This window comes from Borostomias antarcticus (genome assembly GCF_949987555.1).
Source record: "Borostomias antarcticus genome assembly, chromosome: 7".
Lineage (NCBI taxonomy): Eukaryota > Metazoa > Chordata > Actinopteri > Stomiiformes > Stomiidae > Borostomias > Borostomias antarcticus.
Genome location: NC_140240.1, coordinates 1,871,358 through 1,890,262, shown reverse-complemented (window position 1 = coordinate 1,890,262; position 18,905 = coordinate 1,871,358). Strand labels below are relative to the sequence as shown.

Below are 18,905 nucleotides of genomic sequence, written 5' to 3'. Positions count from 1 at the left end.
ATAATAAGAAGAAAGGATAATTTGGAACCATTATCATGTGATGTGGCTCTCCTGTCTACTGATCTCTGTTGTTGCTTCAGACCACAAAGATGTCCTCTTGGTCTAACGGTAGATACTTTTCGCCTGGTGAGTGTGAAGACCTTGGTTTGATACCAAAGTAACAACTGGTAGTGAATGTATCCGAGGTTGAACAATGCTTGTATGATTAGTAGCCTTGTCTGCGACTAAAAAGCCTTTCCCCCAGAGAGCATTGCCCCAAGATCTCAAGGAAGTACTCTTTGGACTAGCGGTGATGTTTGGGTTCCTTCCTATGTGAAACAGTTTGCTCCCCACCTCACCTACCTGTTACATGGGCATGGACAGCCAAGTGCCCTAGATGTTACGTATGTATGGTACATATGTATTCCCTGGTGTAATCTACCTTCAGAGTATGTGATCTCTTAATCCGCATTAAGAATGTGTCCTAAACCACACAGGTTCTGATCTTTGACTAGAGTGGATTAGAATACAACATGTATATGGAATGTAGCCTACTCTATGGCTTGTGTGGACATACAGGGTAATACATTGTTGTACAATTATCATGATAAAGATAATGAGCACTGCCCTCGTGTGTTTTCATATGTAGGATATCACAGGTTCTATCCTGTTGGTTGATCTCAAGTCAGTAGTTTATCTCCTCGCCTTTAAGATTAACTCAATGTGTTTTTTTTATTTTGTATTTATTGTTTATTATTTGTCTGTGTTTACTGCTGGTTGTGCTACAATTTGCCTCTAAGGGATAATAAAGGTTTCTTGACTTGACTTTTTTCATGCATATCTCAATTTACATAGCCAATTACTTGGTTTTTTTGGACATTATTAGTAAAACACTGCATTCATGTGGGTTTTAAGTATATTGTTTCAATATAATGAATGTGCACTGTATCTGGTGTTGGGGTAAAATATAATAAAAAGATGGATTACATAATTATTGTGTGTACAGACTTTTATTTCTTTGCAATATGAACCGCATTAGGCATTACACTTTTAACTAAGTAGAAAATATTAGTAGGGGAGATAGAGGATGGTTGTAACACAGGATAGTTGCAACACTATTCCTTTAATTGGGAACAAGCTATGGATCACCTGATTCACTGCACCTGGTCAGTGATTAATGCTAGAATGGATCGTCCAGAGGAAGGGGGGGCGGGAACTCAGCTACTGGGTCAGATGTGGACACGGGTCAGGCTGATTTATGCTAGAGGGTTGGAGGTGTGGACATGAGTCTTGGAGACAAGACTCAGGGGAATGTCATGAATGAGTGTGACAAAAGTGTTTACCATATGGTTCTATGGGCTGCCATAGACTCCCATGGCAGAAGAATAAATAATAAGAAAAGGTAGAAGAACAATGGAGGCCTTCGCAGCTTCGCTGCTTGGCCCCCAAATATAAAAAATAGAAGAGGGGCCCCTATTGAAGTGAGTGTTGTTTTTTTTACCCATTCCAACATACGTCACAATATGATTTGTGCACAACAGCATCCACATTATGAAATACATTCTGTGAGAGATAGTGAGAGAGGAAAGAGGAGAGAGTGATATAATGCATTAAGAGTGCAGGTGCAACGCGCTGACGTATTGGTCCGTCGAAAATAGAACTCCCCAATTCAGTGATAACAAGCTTCCCTGTGATTGGCTGGGGATGTCTTCTCAGCTGAATGGCTAAAAGTCGACTCGCCCTCTTTGCCTCCTGCAATTTTCATTTGGATAAGGGGTGGTTTGGCTATTGATACTTTTACCTTTTGATCTATTCACATACTTAGGAAAATGTACCTGAAACGAATTTATTTTTTAAGTGTAATACATATCATACCATAAAAATATTCCTTGTGACTACCATTAAAATGTGAAGTTTGTAGACGACTAACCTCCCTCCCTCCAGTACTAAATGGTATGCTCCTAGCAGTCTGCTCTCGCGAGATGTGGAGAACATTCTCAAGATACAATTGAGTTTCCGTGCGTTTTTATCAGAAATTGATACTATCTGGTGTCTGTATAATTTCTGGGACGTGTTTTCATCATACTGTCTTTCTTATCCCCTTCTACATATTGCCTACTGAAGCATGCTGCGTGTGAGATCGGCACTATATCAGTCCTGGAGGGGGTATGTACTTTCACATGAACATACGAGACTAATTCACCTTTAGTTTGACTTTTTGAATGGCACCTCTAATGTATAGTTACTGTTCGTTTTCGGTGTGATTTTAATAATCTATTTGCAGGCCGTCGCAGAGTCGTTCTAACTGTAAACAATTAGACCTACCAGTTAGAAAATTAAGACAAAGTTGTGTTGTGTAATGATTTAACATGTTCTTACTGGACCTGACATGACATAACAATAGCAAGTAGCGATGCCACCAATTTCTAGGCTTAGTCACCATTCCGTGATTCCGTATGGGAGACACAGTATCTAAAAACCATTTTAATTCCTTGTAGTCACTGCCGACGTGCTGGTCCTGCGCATAGCTTAGCTGTAACAGCGGCTCTTCTCAACCTTTTTTAGCCTTGTGACCCCCTCTCCCTCCATGTGGAGTCAGTCAGCTGGTCTGGGACGCGAGGGGGGACTCGGAATTGGACGGACTCGGATAGTGTGAATAGATAGCTATACTTCTCTGGCTGGGACTACTGCCGTGGGAAGCCATCTTACCAGGCTAGGAACCACTGCTCGAGAAGGCATTACAGGTGTATAGGAAGAGAAGAGACTGGAAGCGTTTGTATCAGCCTCTGGTGTTGAGCAATAGGCTATCAGGAGCCTTGGGGCAGCTGCATTACCCAACATAATTTCCATGTATTCGTTTTTGCTCTGTCACACCTATAAATGGTAAATGGACTGCACTTATATAGTGCTTTTCCACCTTAGCGGCACTCAAAGCGCTTTACAATGGCCTCTCGTTCACCCATTCACACACCAATGTGTGCAAGGTGCTAACCTGCTCATTGGGAGCAATTTTGGGTCAGGTGTCTTGCTCAAGGACACTTCGACATGTGGACAGTCGGAGCTGGGATTCGAACCACTGACCCTCCGATCATTGAACGACCCGCTCTACCAACTGAGCTACAGCCAACCCCAAATGTAAAACATTTGACATCTTCCTGAAGAGTCCAGGTGAATGAGTAGGGGAGAGTTGGGTCAAGTGTAACACTTTTTACTCTTTTCCAGATTACTTTGAGACTAATTCAACTAGATTAGTCATGTTTTGCTATATTATAGTCAATATAGTTACACATGTCTATTCATTTGTCATATCATGTAAAAGTCCCCATAAATTACATAAAGAGTGCAATATTGATTTATTTTTGAGAAGTCAGATGTTACAGTTGACCCCACGGGTGGGGTAAAGTGTAACATGGTGTGGGGTCAAGTGTAACACATTACAAAACCACAAATAAGATCATTAAAAGATTGTATTAAGTTAACATCATCATTAAATATCTTTCATAACTTAATTAATAATTTATTAGCATTTTTAACATAGAAAAACATTTAAAATGTGAAATGTAAACATGTAATCAAGCGAAATTAATTACATGACTGCCAAGTTATGCAACACATCAACAGGCCTACTACGGCTGGGTATCGATACTGATTTCCAAAAATGAATGAGTAAGTGCACTGTTGTACTGTCGTAACATTATCAGATTGTCTTTTTCTTTGTCTGGCTTCCTCCGTGAAATGTAAGCATTTATTTGAAAGTAGGTAAAGAATTAAAATATCAGTGATTAAAATAGCTGCTGTCCATATAGTGTTACTGTGCCATAGTGGATCTGCTCTAAGCATTCTACAGGGTCTAAGAATAGCCATGAAAAGAGCTAGTAAGCACCTTAAGACCTTTGTGGATCTAGGAAGTAGACAGTCTCCTGAGTAGAATAGACTATACTTTTACTGAGACACCAAGAATATATTTTTTTATGTACAAAGCAAAATGACGAATGTGTAAATGTCAACAACAATAGAGAAGTAGGAATGATGTAATGGCACATTGACTCCTTACTAAAGGAGCTGACAAAGTTAAGGGTTCTCAGAGTAAAATCCTGATTTCTGCCTGGCTCCACCCAGTTGGACACTATCTCAGACCCTGACCTTCAGTGGCTGTTTAGACTGCTGTAGTTAATCATACATGAGGGAGTGAGGGGAGGGGCGGCTGTAGCTCAGTTGGTAGAGCGGGTCGTTCAATGATCGAAGGGTCAGTGGGTTCGAATCCCAGCTCCGACTGTCCACATGTCGAAGTGTCCTTGAGCAAGACACCTAACCCCAAATTGCTCCCAATGAGCAGGTTAGCACCTTGCATGGCAGCTACCACCATTGGTGTGTGAATGTGTGTGTGAATGGGTGAATGAGAGGCCATTGTAAAGCGCTTTGAGTGCCGCTAAGGTGGAAAAGCGCTATATAAGTGCAGTCCATTTACCATTTACCATTTGAGGTAGCCAAAGGTTTGGTGGTGGTGGTGGTGATTTTAGTGGATATGTTTCATCAGAGCTGGAGGTTTAGAAGGACAATATCAGAAAGTCCAGCTAGCGTTAAGTTGCGTATGGCAACAGTAAACAATGAACAACTATTTTGGACTGCGGAGGGCTGAAAGCGACACGATTTTGCAAAATTGAACAGTACAGTACAGTAACCCATATAAAAAATACAACAGCGCCGTGCTATTGTATAAAAGCAATAACACACTCTGGGCTGTGCTTTATCATGGTTATTGGCACAGCTGTGCAGGGCTGGGCGTGTTTGTGTCGTGCCTGTGCTGCAGCACAGCCGTGCCAATAACCACGATAAAGCACAGCCCAGAGTGTTATTGCTTAGCCTAAATGTGTGTAGAAAGATGTTAGCAGTTAGCAGAAATTGGCCTTGATAATACATCCCTACTGCACTACAGAGGATTTACAGTACATAGCATAGTACAGTAAGTTAACAGGCCAACTTTCACTCATGTGTTTTCACACACAGCTGCCACGTCTCTTTAGAATCTCTTAGGTCTGATTCAGCCTCGTTAAGATACGTAATAAAATTTTATTGAATATTTTATACCAAAGCTGAATTACTGATGTGGGTCATCTTAGGCAACTCATTATAGATGCCAGCCACAACACCCACTGTGGTGCAGGTTACCACAATACCGTAGTATGCTGGACAGAAACCTGGCAGAACCAGCCCAGAGAGCACAGCACGGCCTGTCTACTTATTAAAAGACGGGGTTCAACACCCCAGCCTGACTGATTCTTATCAAGGCCAGTTCAGTCTTCTGCAGGTCAAAGGCACTGGCTGATCTGGACTTTTGGCTTGATGCCTGATTTATACTTGGATGTTGGAGATGGAATGAACCTGGATGGGATTCATCACCTTCTTTGATCACATGATGACATTATGGTCGTTATAAAGCTTTACAACAGTGCTACACAACTTTGTAAGATGTTCTGCCTCTGCCTGCATTCAAATCAAATCAAACTTTGTTTATATAGCACATTTCATACACAGAGGCAACACAAAACAGGGATGTACAAATCATACGCTTCATTTTCCAGAGGGAAGCAAGAAAAACAGTTCATTTGGACCAATATAGGTGAACTGTAAAAAAATCTTTACTGACCTCTCTCAACCAGACGATCAAGCAAGGTCCTGGGAAATGTTTAATTATATAAGCTAGGAACATTTTACAGAGCAAACATGTTATCAGGTATTATTACAGCAGGATTTATAAGGCTATCAATTGTTGAAAAGAGCACATTCAAAAGGTGAATAATTTTATCGATTTATAGATGTACATTTTTAAAAGTGGTCTTTCCTAGCATTTCTTATTGCTCCTATTGAAGGCAGACATATGTTCTTTAAGAATGTCATGGTGGACCTGCAGCTTGGTCTTTCTCCATGCATTGGTGGGTTCTAATATGTCTGTCTGTTGTGCTATGTGTCTATCTGCCTGTCTGCCTGTCTGCCTGTCTGTCTGTCTGTCTGTCCGTCTGTCTGTTGTTCTATGTGTCTGTCTGTTGTTCTATGTGTCTATCTGCCTGTCTGTCTGTCTGTCCGTCTGTCTGTTGTTCTATGTGTCTGTCTGTCTGTCTGTCTGTCTGTCCGTCTGTCTGTTGTTCTATGTGTCTGTCTGTCCATGTGCAGGCTCAAGACCACCCCCCGTGCTACTGTGGAGGTGAGGAATGAACCTATCCTGGGATTCGAGGAGGGCAGTAAGGAGAGGGGTGAGCTTCAGAAGGTCAGTTCACATTCTGCTGTACACACACACACACACACACACACACACACACATTCAAGTACTCTTATACTGAAAAAGGTTGCGGCCAAACAGAAAGCTCCATGGAGGAATGAGGAGATCGATAAACTTTAGAGAACATGCAGAAGAGCTGAGCGCACATGGAGGAAGACAAAGATGCAGGTTCACATCTCTATGTTTTTTAATAAGGCATTAAAGAATGCTAGAAGAGATCACCTCTTGAAATTGATCTTCAGAAATCATAACAATTCCAGGGCGCTTTTCTTAACCCCTTCGTGTCCGAAAATGCCCAAATCACACAAAAATAGAGACTCATGATATTGCATGCATTATAGGATTAAATGCATCAAATGGATCATCTACAATGACTATTAATAAAGGAGGTCATGTATTCTAAATGAATACTGCAGAGGCGTAGCCAGAAATCATCTGGTGGGTGGGCGGAGGCAAAAAAGATGGGTGGGCAACGAAGCACAATTTATGCCCCAGTTATGGTAATAATATTATGTATTAGGGTCTTGAGCATACTACCCTGAAACATGTACAGAACATGGAACATGGCAAACCATGCACTTTACAGCTGCATTTCTTAGAGCTACAAGGAGTTTCACTCTTGCAGCCACACCGGATCATCTTCAGGATGTAGTCTGGAACCAGTTTGACATCTTCTGGTAGGTGGATTGGGATCAGTGCCCTGTTACTGGTGTCCTTTTTCCGTCCAAATTCCTCTGGGGTCATTGCAGGTAGCAGATTGTTATTGAGATTTTGCCACAGGTACGCTTGGAAGTGGGCCCTCTTTACATGTTCAGTGAACTCTTCCTTTGTTGGAGGTAGAGCAGCTAGATTTGGTGAAGACGTGTCCTTTCCCATTCTTTTTCCCCCAGACAAGTCGCCTTGTGTGTGTCATGTCCGTGCTCTCTGTTATGCCATAACAGGCTGAGAGGTGGTAAGCTACATCTGTAGCCACAGCTGCCCTGGGGCAGACTGACAGAAGCGTCCATTCACATTCACACGTTGCATGTCTTTATGATGGTGGGGGAAGCCGGAGTACCCGGAGGGAACCCACGCAGGCACGGGGAGAACATGCAAACTCCACACAGAAAGGACCTGGAACGACCGGGATTCGAACCCAGGACCTTCTTGCTGTGAGGCGACAGTGCTAACCACTGAGCCACCGTGCTGCCTGAAGTATGCATGTTAGAACTGTTGCGTGCACATTGACCAGGCAGTTTGACTGACAGATTCATTCATGTGTCAAATCTCTTACTTCATTGATTACGGTCGATTACTGTCGGGATATACAGAGACCTTTAACATTTTGCCCAAAATTAAGCAAAGGAGATTGTACCTTTAACTTTGTTTTTATTTATTCCGTACAGCACAGTGTGCCACATTTGCTTGTATGAACAGTGCTATATCTAAATAAAGTTGACTTTGACTTTACACATGTGCATGCATAATGATGTATCCCTAATTTGTGCTACCCATGCGTTTGTGTGCTTGCGTGTGTGTGTTCTGTGCGCGCGTGTGTTTGACAGGCCTTGAACGAGCTGAGTGGGAAGACAGAGGAGATTCCCTGTGTGGTTGGGGATGAGCATGTGTGGACCAAAGACATCAGATACCAGCTATCGGTGAGTGGAGTCACCAGCTTGTCTGCTATCTGATACACTCTACTGCCCTGTCTGACACTCTACTGCCCTGTCTGACACTCTACTGCCCTGTCTGACACTCTACTGCCCTGTCTGCAAATATCGGAGCTTGGGGACTAAACCTCTCACTGCTCAGTACAGCATTCGTTTATCCAATCAGAAGCTTTCAGGTATTATCATGTTTAACTGGATAAGGGCCATGGTAATGTTTTGCTATCAGCTGTTATCCTGGGTCTCTGATAAGATTTCAACAGGTTCCATAAACTTTGGGTGTGGAGAGACAGTTTTTCATTATCATTCTTTCTGGCTAACCTTGAGTCAAAACATTGAGGAGTCTCGCTTATTAACAACTGACCTTCCTTTGTCTATTTTCTTTTCCAAAAGCCCTTCAACCACTCTCACAAAGTGGCCAAGTTCTGCTACGCTGACAAGGTAATTGTTTACCAAGCATTGAGTGAGTTAAACGGTACCGATTCTTAAACGTACGTTCATAAGGCTATTCTGTTAAGATAAGGGAGTACATGAGTCTGACCCACTCTGGGATGTGAATCCCCTAGGATCTGTTGAACAAAGCCATCCTGGCATCGGTGGCGGCTAGGCGAGAGTGGGATCTCAAGCCTGTCCAGGACCGCGCCCAGATCTTCTTCAAGGCTGCGGATGTCATTAGTGGACCCAAGAGAGCAGAGATCCTAGCCAAGACTATGATCGGCCAGGTAAAGGTCTACAGTCATACATTTAAGCAATAAACCACGAGAGGCCATGTGTTATACTGAAAATGGAATGATATGCGGTCCCAGGTGTGTGTTACAAAGTATTTTAACACGGCTTCCAGCCAATCAGAATCAAGAACCAGAACTAACCGTTGTATAATAGACAGCATTACCCTGTAGTGCTGATTGAGCTGCTGGCAGCCAGATATCACGCTAGATACTCCTCAAATCTGAAGTAGATTCCGATATCAGTGGTAGTTCTGTCTGATATCTCCTTCCTTTGGTGTCTTCTAGGGTAAAACTGTTGTGCAGGCGGAGATCGACGCAGCTCCAGAGCTGATCGACTTCTTCAGGTTCAACGCCAAGCACGCCATCGAACTGGAGAAGCAGCAGCCCCTGGACAGCGATGGCAGCACCAACACTATGCTGTACCGAGGCCTGGAGGTGAGCGATCCTCATCTGCACATCAACACCCTACTAGGCTTACTAGGCCAAGCACCGAAGACACCCTATTGGTTTTATTACGGTTTTCCTTGACGTGCTCGAATAACTCAAAGTCCTCGACCAAAAATGCTATAACTCGCCACATCGAAATTACAGACCACAAGTAACTATGCCACAAAGAGTCACCACGATTCAACCATAGGTGACGCTACAGTCACTAATTCAGAACATTTCTTTCTACTTCCAGCTTTTCAAAAGCGGTATTTGCACCTCTCTAACCGCGTGTGGCAGTTAGCTCATGGTCTTTGTGAGACGCAAGGCTTATTTGGGGCAATTTTGCACAGTACCTAATTTACATACATTCAAATGAGCCTGGTGCAGCCGTGGGGCTATTTGCTCATCGGTGCAGTTTGTAACTTTTCACCCTTTCCGTGTGCTTTGTGGATTGGATGCTATTTTTTTCTCTCATTTGCATGGGTTTTGTTTGTCATGTGCAATCCTTTTGTTGATTTGGCCCCAAGTCTTGTAACAGCAAAATCATCGTTTGGCGCTCCGGGCCAGTGTAACAACTGGATGGGGAGCGCGTTACAAATGCAGTACCTATACCTATACCTATCGTCCGCCTGATCTATTCTCACTGCCTGAAAAACCACTATGTACAGTAGGCTAATACCACCTGTCAGATTGTTTTTAAGAATTCAAAGGCACGCCCATTGTACTTTCATCATATTTTCATTTACGTTTTCAATGACCATTGTAGCCTCTTAATGTGGTTATGGTGTATCGCTGCGTTCGTTGGGCTTGAAGCTTGGCCCCTGTATCGCTCCTTTCTGCTATATCTATCTATGTATTATGATCAAACATTGGCAGCTAGTCAATCTGTCCTTGAAACTAATTTTAATAATGACCTATTGCATGGTTTATCCCAGGGTTTTGTAGCTGCTGTCGCCCCTTTTAACTTCACTGCGATTGGTGGGAATCTTGCAGGTACCCCTGCTATCATGGTAAGTCCCTTCCTACTCTCTGTACTTGACAGAAAAAAATAAAACTGAAGCATTCATTTTTTTAATCTAAATCTACACTGTATTCTTGAGGTGTGTGTCCTGTGGTGTCTCTTCCTGAAGTGTAGCGTCTGTCCTGTCCTGTGTCTGTCCCCCAGGGTAATGTGGTTCTGTGGAAGCCCAGTGACGCAGCCATGTCTGCTAGCTACGCTGTGTACCAGGTGCTGAGGGACTGCGGCCTGCCCCCCGACATCATCCAGTTCGTCCCAGCTGACGGGCCAGTGTTTGGGGACACCGTCACCTCCTCCGAGCACCTGGCTGGTATCAACTTCACCGGCAGTGTACCGTATGTTATTAACTCTAATCTATTCCAATTTAATTCAGTTCTATTTTATTCTATTCTATTCCATTTAATACAAATACCTTAATTGGTCACACTTTACAATAAGGGTCACAAAAACATTAACTGTTATCAATCAATCAATCAATCAAAGCTTTATTTGTATAGCGCATTTCATACCCAGAGGCAACACAATGCGCTTCACAGAGAACAAGGGAGGTGGGCATACGACCCACCTCTACATATTCCAGAGCATTATCTAATGCTTATTTAGGGTTAGGTTAGGTTACTAATGTTAATTAATACCTTAGTTAAGCTTAGGGTTAGGGTTAGGTGAGTTAACCTTAGTTAACATAAATAACATTAGTAAATGGTTAATAGAGACATTAGTTAACTGTTACTGATGGACGGCGCCAGGGGCTACGGAGGGGCTTGACCGATACATGGGGGTGATAAGAAAAAAAGTTGATTTTCATGACAAGGGCCTAGGAATGATTTTGACATTAAACAAGTTCCTTTGTAACTGTGATCTGAAACCCCATGTTGTTCCTCTCCAGGACGTTCAAGCGCCTGTGGAAGCAGGTGGCCCAGAACCTGGACATCTACAGGAACTTCCCACGTGTCGGTGGAGGTAGGTGGCACCAGAAAGGCAGTCCTGGGTCCAAATACTTCCACTTTATTGCTTGCTTGAGTCAGCCTGGATTGTCAGGTGGGTGGGGTTTGCATATTTGGTAACAGCCCATTGGTTCCTTTGTGCCAGATGAGCAATCACGCACAGAAAAATAAATGAAAGTATTTCAAATAGTTTTTCAACCCAGGTCTGCAGGAAGGAACCTATATAGCCAGAACATTCTCATTTGATGATTTATGCATTATTTAGGTGATCCCTCTTGATACTGGTCAATAGTCCGACTGATGCAAACTGCATGGAAGAATATAGGGGTAAAGAAGCACCCATCCCTGCAGTCGAGGGGAGACGAGGATATTTATTGTTCTTATAGGGCTATCTTTGCATTGCATTTGTATTGTCTATTGTATTTGAATTGTCTTATGTTTGTATTTATGCACTAGGGAACTTTTTATGTACAGGTACTAACACATTAGTATTATTTGTATATGTGAATGCGTGTCTTTTTACGGCTGCAGCATGGGTGAAAACCCAAGCCAAATTTTCCATTTGTGGAACATAAAGTTGATCTTGAATCTTAGTCTCCAAAAGGCAGAAAACACACATTAGACTGATACCTGAACATGGGGAAATTCACCTCTGGCTGATCTCAAACCTTTCATCAGATGTGGCCTCTCTCATTTCTCACCCTGCCTTTCAGAGTGCGGAGGTAAGAACTTCCACTTTGTGCACAAGTCTGCAGATGTGCAGAGTGTGGTAATGGGAACTGTCCGGTCTGCATTCGAGTACGGAGGACAGAAGTGCTCGGCATGCTCCAGGATGTACGTTCCCGACACGTTGTGGCCCCAAATCAAACAGGGGCTCCTGGCCATTCACAAACAGATCAAACTAGGAGACGTGAGTAAAAACAACCTTCCCTTTGACCTATACTAGTAGAAGTACTGAAAAGGATAATGCTGGTGGCATGATAGCCTTGTGAGACCATTCTGATCTCGCGAGCTCACTTTCAGTTTGCCTCCGCTGATCAGTCTTGGACTTCCCCTTATATCGAGCGATTATTCTCCGATTGCATTTTGATCGGGCCAATTAGGGACTGTGTTCTGACTGTTATTCTGGCCCCCAATAGAATATAGTCCCTGAGTGTCAGTCTCCCGAAGCAACAAGCAGTAACGTTAACGTTAGTAGAATAAGCCATAAGTGGAGTTTTGCAGAAATAGCGAAGAAGAGTATGCAGTATGCAGAAGAGCATGTTTCTCAGAGGAAAATAAGTTTTTGCCGTTCCTCCGACTGGATTTGGCAACGGTTTTGTTACGCTGATTGGTTGAATGAGTTAGACTGTCAAGGCAAGTACTTCTGCCCACAATAATGATAAATAATAAATAATCTCGTTTGAGATAGGGGGAAGGCCAGACAGATCTGCTCACTGAATGTGAGCTCGCTAGATCAGGATGGTCTCATGAGGCTAGTGATATGACTGTTTCCTACACTTATAGTCAACTTGAGGTACACTACCCTGTTGGGGCTAAGAGAACTTGCGATACAAAGGAGAGTGATACATGTACATCCTCAATCACAAAGAATGCACAGTCTCTATTTTTTGTGAGAATACTTCTGTTTATCTGTTTATAATTTGATGTCACGGTTGTCAGAGAATGGTTTGTTGTTATTCTGTCTCTCTTCTATCCAGCCGGTGAAGGACTTCAGTACCTTCTTCTCTGCTGTAATCGATGACAAGGTACCAAGCTGTCTGTAACTTGAATACAACACAGATGTATCAGTTTGATCCAGATGTTGCCTCCAATGAAGACGATGTTTATAGCCTGTTAACTTTAGAGTGAATTTCCTCACCTCTCTTCTCCCATAGTCCTTTGCTCGTAACAAGAAGTGGCTGGACCACGCCAAGTCCTCCCCTAACTTGAGCATCATCGCTGGGGGCAACTGTGATGATGCAAAGGGCTACTTTGTGGAGCCCACCATCGTTGAGACCAAAGACCCACAGGACGCCATCATGAATGAGGTATGTCCGTAGGATGCCCTCTCTCCTATGATGCTTTTTTAGCCTCTCTTACTCTGAAGATGTAATTTAATGTAATGTATTGCTTTATAAATGTTCTTAGCCGGTAGACAAACACACTCCAGGAGCTTGCTCGATCGCCTTGTTGAGAGGGGTCAGGGAAGAATTTTTACAGCTCACTTATCTGGCCCCCGGGTGATTACTGTTTTTTTGCTTCCCTCTGGAATATGTAGGGGTGGGTCGTATGCCCTCCTCCCTTGTTCTCTGTAAAGCGCATTGTGTTGCCTCTGGGTATGAAATGCGCTACACAAATAAAGCTTTGATTGATTGATTGATTGATTGATGAGGTGAGAGTGGACAGGATTCTGTTGGTGAAATCATTGTCGTTTCCAGACTCTGATCTCACCATAAAAACACCATTTTAGTTGTCTGCCCCTGTTATTTACAGAATCCATAATTCCTAATGTGATGTGTTACTATTTTGTGGAAAGGAGAAGTAGGGCTACATGGGCAAGCCACTAGCAGGCCTCTAGGATAAGTGTGTGGATTACCCGACACGGACGCACAAAAAACACTGCTTATAGACGATCGCTGTGTGTTTGTTTAACCAAATCCTCCTCAGGCGCCCATCTATCACACCCCAGTTCACTCAGCTGTGGCTGAGCCTGCTACTCTTCATCCAAATGCCCATGGCACTAATATCTGATCACTGTCTTTCTGTCTGTGATTGTTTTGGCAGTCATATCTGATCACTGTCTTTCTGTCTGTGATTTTTTTTCTTCTGTGAAGAAAAAGCCTCGTTGCTTCCACAGTTCTCCAAAGTCGTGAACTACTCTGTGCGCATATCGACTGTGTATTGGCCTTTTCGAATGTTCCACTTACGCCAATCCAACTAGATGCATATGGAAGTCAACGCGTCCACCATATCGCGGATAATCAGATTTCACTTACTTTCCTTGCCGTCTTCAGTTCTTTCTTGGAGCTTCTAGCTTGTATGAGTGTGTGTGTGTGTTTGTTTGTTTGTTTGTGCGTGGGTGTGATGCGTGTGTGTTCGTGTCCAAACAAATTCAGGATCAAAAACAATAGCCTACTTTCTGTAAAATGTATCTTCAAGAAAATGTAAATAAATCCATGAGTCGGTAGCTGTGTGGTATAGCTGTACGGTTGACAAAGGTTTCCCGTGTTGCATCTAACATACCAGCACACCTGGCTCAATTAACTGGGGGGCTGTCATGTGTCCATGTGTGGACTATATTTCCTGTCCTTGGCTTCTTTCCCAGATGTCCACCGGGTGGAGTCATTGTTCATTTAATACAAGTTGATATAAATCGTCTTAATTTCCTAATTGGCTCCAACAGACTGTCAACATAGATGTTTGCAGTCCTTCCTTTAGCATATTTGCACTCTTCAACGAGTGTTTTCAGTTCCTGAGGTTCCTGGGGGCATGACCCTGAGGCCAGGACTTCAAACTCACTGGTCACTGCCCAACCAGCCTTCCTGACCCCGTCTTCTTCCCTAGAAGATCCGTCTGTAGAGGATCACTTCTGGGTTATCCAGGGGCATGCTGCTGGTCATTTCTGTCTGTTCCATGGCCTGGATCACTTCTCCACAGTCCTGGAGACTGTCGCCTGTCGCCTGTCTCTTGGTTGGAGCCACCGTTGTAGATGGGTACCGCGTGTGGGCATTTAATGATCAGTGTCTGGTCCAGACACGGCCCCGACCGCGAGGTAGACTGCTTGGACCGCTCAAAGACAGGGGCCAAACTCCTGTGGCACTGGATAAAGGCGAGCAGAGTAGTAGCCTACTGGTCGTTGGCGGCCCCCGCGTACTTGGGTCAGGGCCGCCGTAATGTAGCCATACTTTCCTGATACAAGTGTGTAGGGCTTTTTGGTATTCGGTAGGCCCAAGGCTGGAGCGGTGCTCAGAACATCCTTCAGGGTGTTAAAGACCAACTGCCATTTAAGAGAGGCTACTCATATAATTAAGTGTCCAAAGTGTATTTTTTGTTAGTTATCTAAATGCAAAGCAAGGTATACTGCTTATACTGCTACTAGTGGTCAGATACATCCCTAATCCCTATAGGTAATCTTATTTATACACAAATAGGTCATCAATTCTTGAGTACAAGAAGGATTTCACATTAAAAGACCACACCAACAATTGTGTTTAAGGAAGTTTACTGGAATGATGATCGGAATGGTTGACAATGAATGATGAATTGAATGAATAAGTTGAATTAGTGTCTAATCTAAAATTGCTAAAAAACTTTAGTGAGTTTTGGACTTCCGACACATGATTTTAAAGCTATTTTGATTTTAAGAAGTTTTAATAATTAGTCCGGGCAGAGACCTTCATGTATTTGTCATTTGTCTCCTCCTCAAAACACCCAGTCCCGACCCAGTGCTGCGCAGCGGCTATAATTCTTTTTTTGCTTTTCCCCTTGCTTTTCCATTGGATTAAAATCGACTGGTTGGGAGTGGTTCTTTCAAGCAGCCATATGCTTCAACGCTATGCCAGAAGTCCTATATAAATCAAGTTTGACTGATAAATGTATTGTTTTTTCTTCTTTAGGAGATCTTCGGACCCATTCTGACTGTCTATGTCTACCCTGAGAACAACTACAAGGAGGTCCTCCACCTGATCGACAGCACCTCACCCTACGCCCTGACCGGAGCCATCTTCGCTAAAGACAAGTAAGGTCCCATCTCTTCACCTGGGCTCATTCCATTCCAATGAGCTGATTTAGTTTTCCTATCCTTGCTCCCTTATTCACTTATTTTTTTATCATTTGCCATTAACAGATCTGAGAAAGCCCCCTGACATTTCCTCGAATTTAGGCACAGAATCTTTCAGTCTGGCTAACATTGATTCTAAAATGTACTAGCTGGCCTGATTTAGCTTGAAGCTGCACTAAGCATTTTCCAACTACTAGAGGGTGACAAACTAACACATTTTTAAAATACACCAAAGTCAAATTATACTGGCATACTACCCTGAGAGGCTATGGCCTGCGACCCAGGAGGAGGTTTGGAACCAGAGTGCCCAGGCCTACAACTGTAGACATTTTGCAGTTTCTTATGCAGAAAGGGCAATAGACATTGAGTGTGAACTCTTCAATCTGGACTGAAAAGGAGCCTCACTCAGAAAAGAAGCCTTCAAAGTCTTCGCTGGAGTGGAGCGTAGAGTCCTGCTGGTCGTTAGAAGCTTGTAAGCCCTGTATTCTGTTTTCCAGGAGTGTGGTGGATGAGGCAGCCAAGGTCTTGAGGAACGCTGCAGGGAACTACTACGTCAACGACAAGTCCACCGGCTCCGTCGTTGCTCAGCAACCATTTGGTGGCGCCAGAGCCTCAGGTGAGAATGCCCTTTGAACCCTCTCCTCTTTCTATCCTTGTACAAACCTAGACTCCTGAATTGTCAAACCAAATCCTGGCAATCATGATGATTTAGTTTATAAATATGACATAAATATGATGTTTTACTGTTTTTGTTAAATATATTTAGTTAATCTTTGAATTACTCTGAAATAGTAGTTATCTGTCAGTCAGGTTGAAAAGAGTGAAGCCAGAAAGATTTCAAGTGAAGCCAAATGTAACCGTTGGTTTTATAATCCGCAACCATTTGAACTGCTGAGTAAACCTTTCTATATGAAAGTGCATTAGTGTTTGTTAATAACACGTACAGTTCTAAACCACCTTCTCTATCTCCATAGGAACCAACGACAAACCTGGCGGCCCACATTACGTCCTGCGATGGACTTCCCCTCAGGTCGTCAAGGAGACTCACGTACAACTCAAAGAATGGAAGTATCCCTACATGGGTTGAAAAGGAAGTGCTGTACTTTAATCCCATCCATCCTAGCCCTCGTCCCTCCATCCAATCCGATCCAAATTTCCCTTGAGACACACCCCCTTTGACCTCTTTGAGCTGTTACATTGGCAACACCCCCTTTGACCTCCTTTTGACCTCTGTTACTCCCCTCCTCTCCACACAAGACTGAGATTGAAATGAAGAGAGACTCCTCATCTCCTCCTAAGTTTGATCATTTTCCCTATTGAGCCTGCACTGAAACAGACACATATAAGAATGTAACTTGCTGCTTGTAATTTGAACGGTGGTGCAACAGTACCCCCTGGTGGCCCCTCTGGAGCATGACCAGCAGCTGAGACAATGGATACATAGACTCAGTCAAACTTTTGTAGTCTACCATGGATTCCACAGGAGTGTGGCTAGATCACATTATAACGATGTGTTGTCTGTAAACGGAGTGGCATGGCTACTGTGAGCTGTTGATGTCTGGTCATCTGTTAATTCTCTTACTAGGGACAAACCATACTCTGAATCTTCCTAACAGGTATACTTGGTTTTCATTTAGAAAATGTTTTAACAGACAATTTGAAGAAGATAATGTCCATCTGTACTTGTGCACACAACCCAGAAAATCGGAGCACGCTTGAATACAGCAGGCTCAGAGCAGACTAAATATACGTATCAATGTCAAAGCCAAGACATTGTGTAAAGTTCTGTGTCTGTGTTAGAGCTGAGAAGAAAATAAACCAATGACTGAGTTTAGGGCATTTCAGTGTGCTGAATCTAAAATACTGATGTAATGAAAACCTCTGGCCATCACAGTCTCTGATTGGCTCATCTTGTATTCTGATTGGTTGGCCGAGTTGTCACGGGGTAGTGCCCCGCCCCCTGCACTGACCTCTAATGAGGCAGAGAGGAACGTGTTGTTACTTTGGCTGGCTGGGCTGACAGCATAGATGATCTGTGGCTGTTATACATGGATATATACTGTACGTTACAGGCTATACAGTATATGTTATGTCATATATGGCAATATTGGGTGCTGTTTACTGGCTTAGGCCTATAATTAACCCGTCTTAGGTACATAAACCTTGCTTTGCCAGATAATCAATGTTTTTTTCAGCATTAGAATATTTACTGACATTTCACTCGTAAAATAGTCTTTATGAAGAGCATCTGCACTTTTTTGATGTTGATTGTGTGCGATTGCTCAGTTTATATCTCAATTTTACGCTGTATTCATAGTGTCTGTACAAAAAAGAAAAAATAATATATATTTTCAATAAATGTATTTCTATTTTAATCTTTATTCTGTTTTAGTGCATATGCAAGTACAGATTTATCATCAAAATGTGCCTGTTTTAATATGGATTGACTTAAGGTATTTAATTTGTTGTAATATTAAATAATTTATTAATTATAACAAATACATTGTCCTTAATTCTTGATGTGACTTAATTTAAGTCTCAATAAAACATGGGCATTTTGCTGATACTCCCTTACCTGTTGAATTACCTGTTAAATTTCAAACATGGATCATCTTACCTCCTCCCCTATCCTTTTCACTCATTTTGTCACAGTTGCACAACCACTACTCTAATACAGAACCTTCCAGAACAGATTCTGACTGAATGGGGAAATGCCCTGATCTAAAAACGGATCCTCACACTGAGCTGTCAAAGTACACAGCCAGGTTTTTACTGCTGTCTTGGCCAGGATGTTGGGAGTGTGTGGAGAGAGGCACCTCCATCTTGTCACTCACACAAGGCCACAATGTCCAGTCAGTGACACACTCCCGTCACATTAAAGACTTGTTAGAAGGAGGCACCGTCACCTGGCTTTCTTACCACTGTCTGTCACACTCTGTCACAGAGCTGAGAGAGACACACTTCCTCACACTTTGAGACTAAGCTTTATTGCAGTGGGTGAGAACATGGGAAAGGATCTCTCTGAAGACTCCCTAACCACATCCGGAGCATAAGGCTAAAGATGCCTTTCAAATAGCCCTCATGAGAACTCACTTCAATAGGCCATGTTGTTTTTTAGCCTC

General features: G+C 43.0%; 1 protein-coding gene across 1 annotated transcript; it reads left to right on the top strand.

Annotated features, from left to right (window-relative positions):
* Positions 1 to 2,009: 2,009 nt before the first annotated feature.
* Positions 2,010 to 18,392, top strand: aldh4a1 (aldehyde dehydrogenase 4 family, member A1). Its single transcript, XM_084440610.1, has 15 exons — positions 2,010 to 2,145; positions 6,151 to 6,244; positions 7,801 to 7,893; positions 8,296 to 8,343; positions 8,469 to 8,624; positions 8,916 to 9,065; positions 9,995 to 10,069; positions 10,225 to 10,412; positions 10,964 to 11,037; positions 11,735 to 11,931; positions 12,722 to 12,769; positions 12,899 to 13,051; positions 15,620 to 15,741; positions 16,281 to 16,399; positions 16,758 to 18,392. The coding sequence occupies exons 1-15, from the start codon at positions 2,105 to 2,107 to the stop codon at positions 16,868 to 16,870; spliced, it is 1,671 nt and encodes a 556-aa protein (XP_084296736.1). The 5' UTR covers positions 2,010 to 2,104; the 3' UTR covers positions 16,871 to 18,392.
* Positions 18,393 to 18,905: the final 513 nt, after the last annotated feature.

What these genes read in the sequence shown, in the direction of transcription:
- aldh4a1 (XM_084440610.1), top strand. Translation starts at nt 2,105, where the DNA reads ATGCTGCGTGTGAGATCGGCACTATATCAGTCCTGGAGGGG. An exon ending in ACATCAGATACCAGCTATCG is followed by an intron (nt 7,894 to 8,295) that starts GTGAGTGGAGTC and finishes CTTTTCCAAAAG; the next exon opens with CCCTTCAACCACTCTCACAA. An exon ending in AGGACGCCATCATGAATGAG is followed by an intron (nt 13,052 to 15,619) that starts GTATGTCCGTAG and finishes TTTCTTCTTTAG; the next exon opens with GAGATCTTCGGACCCATTCT.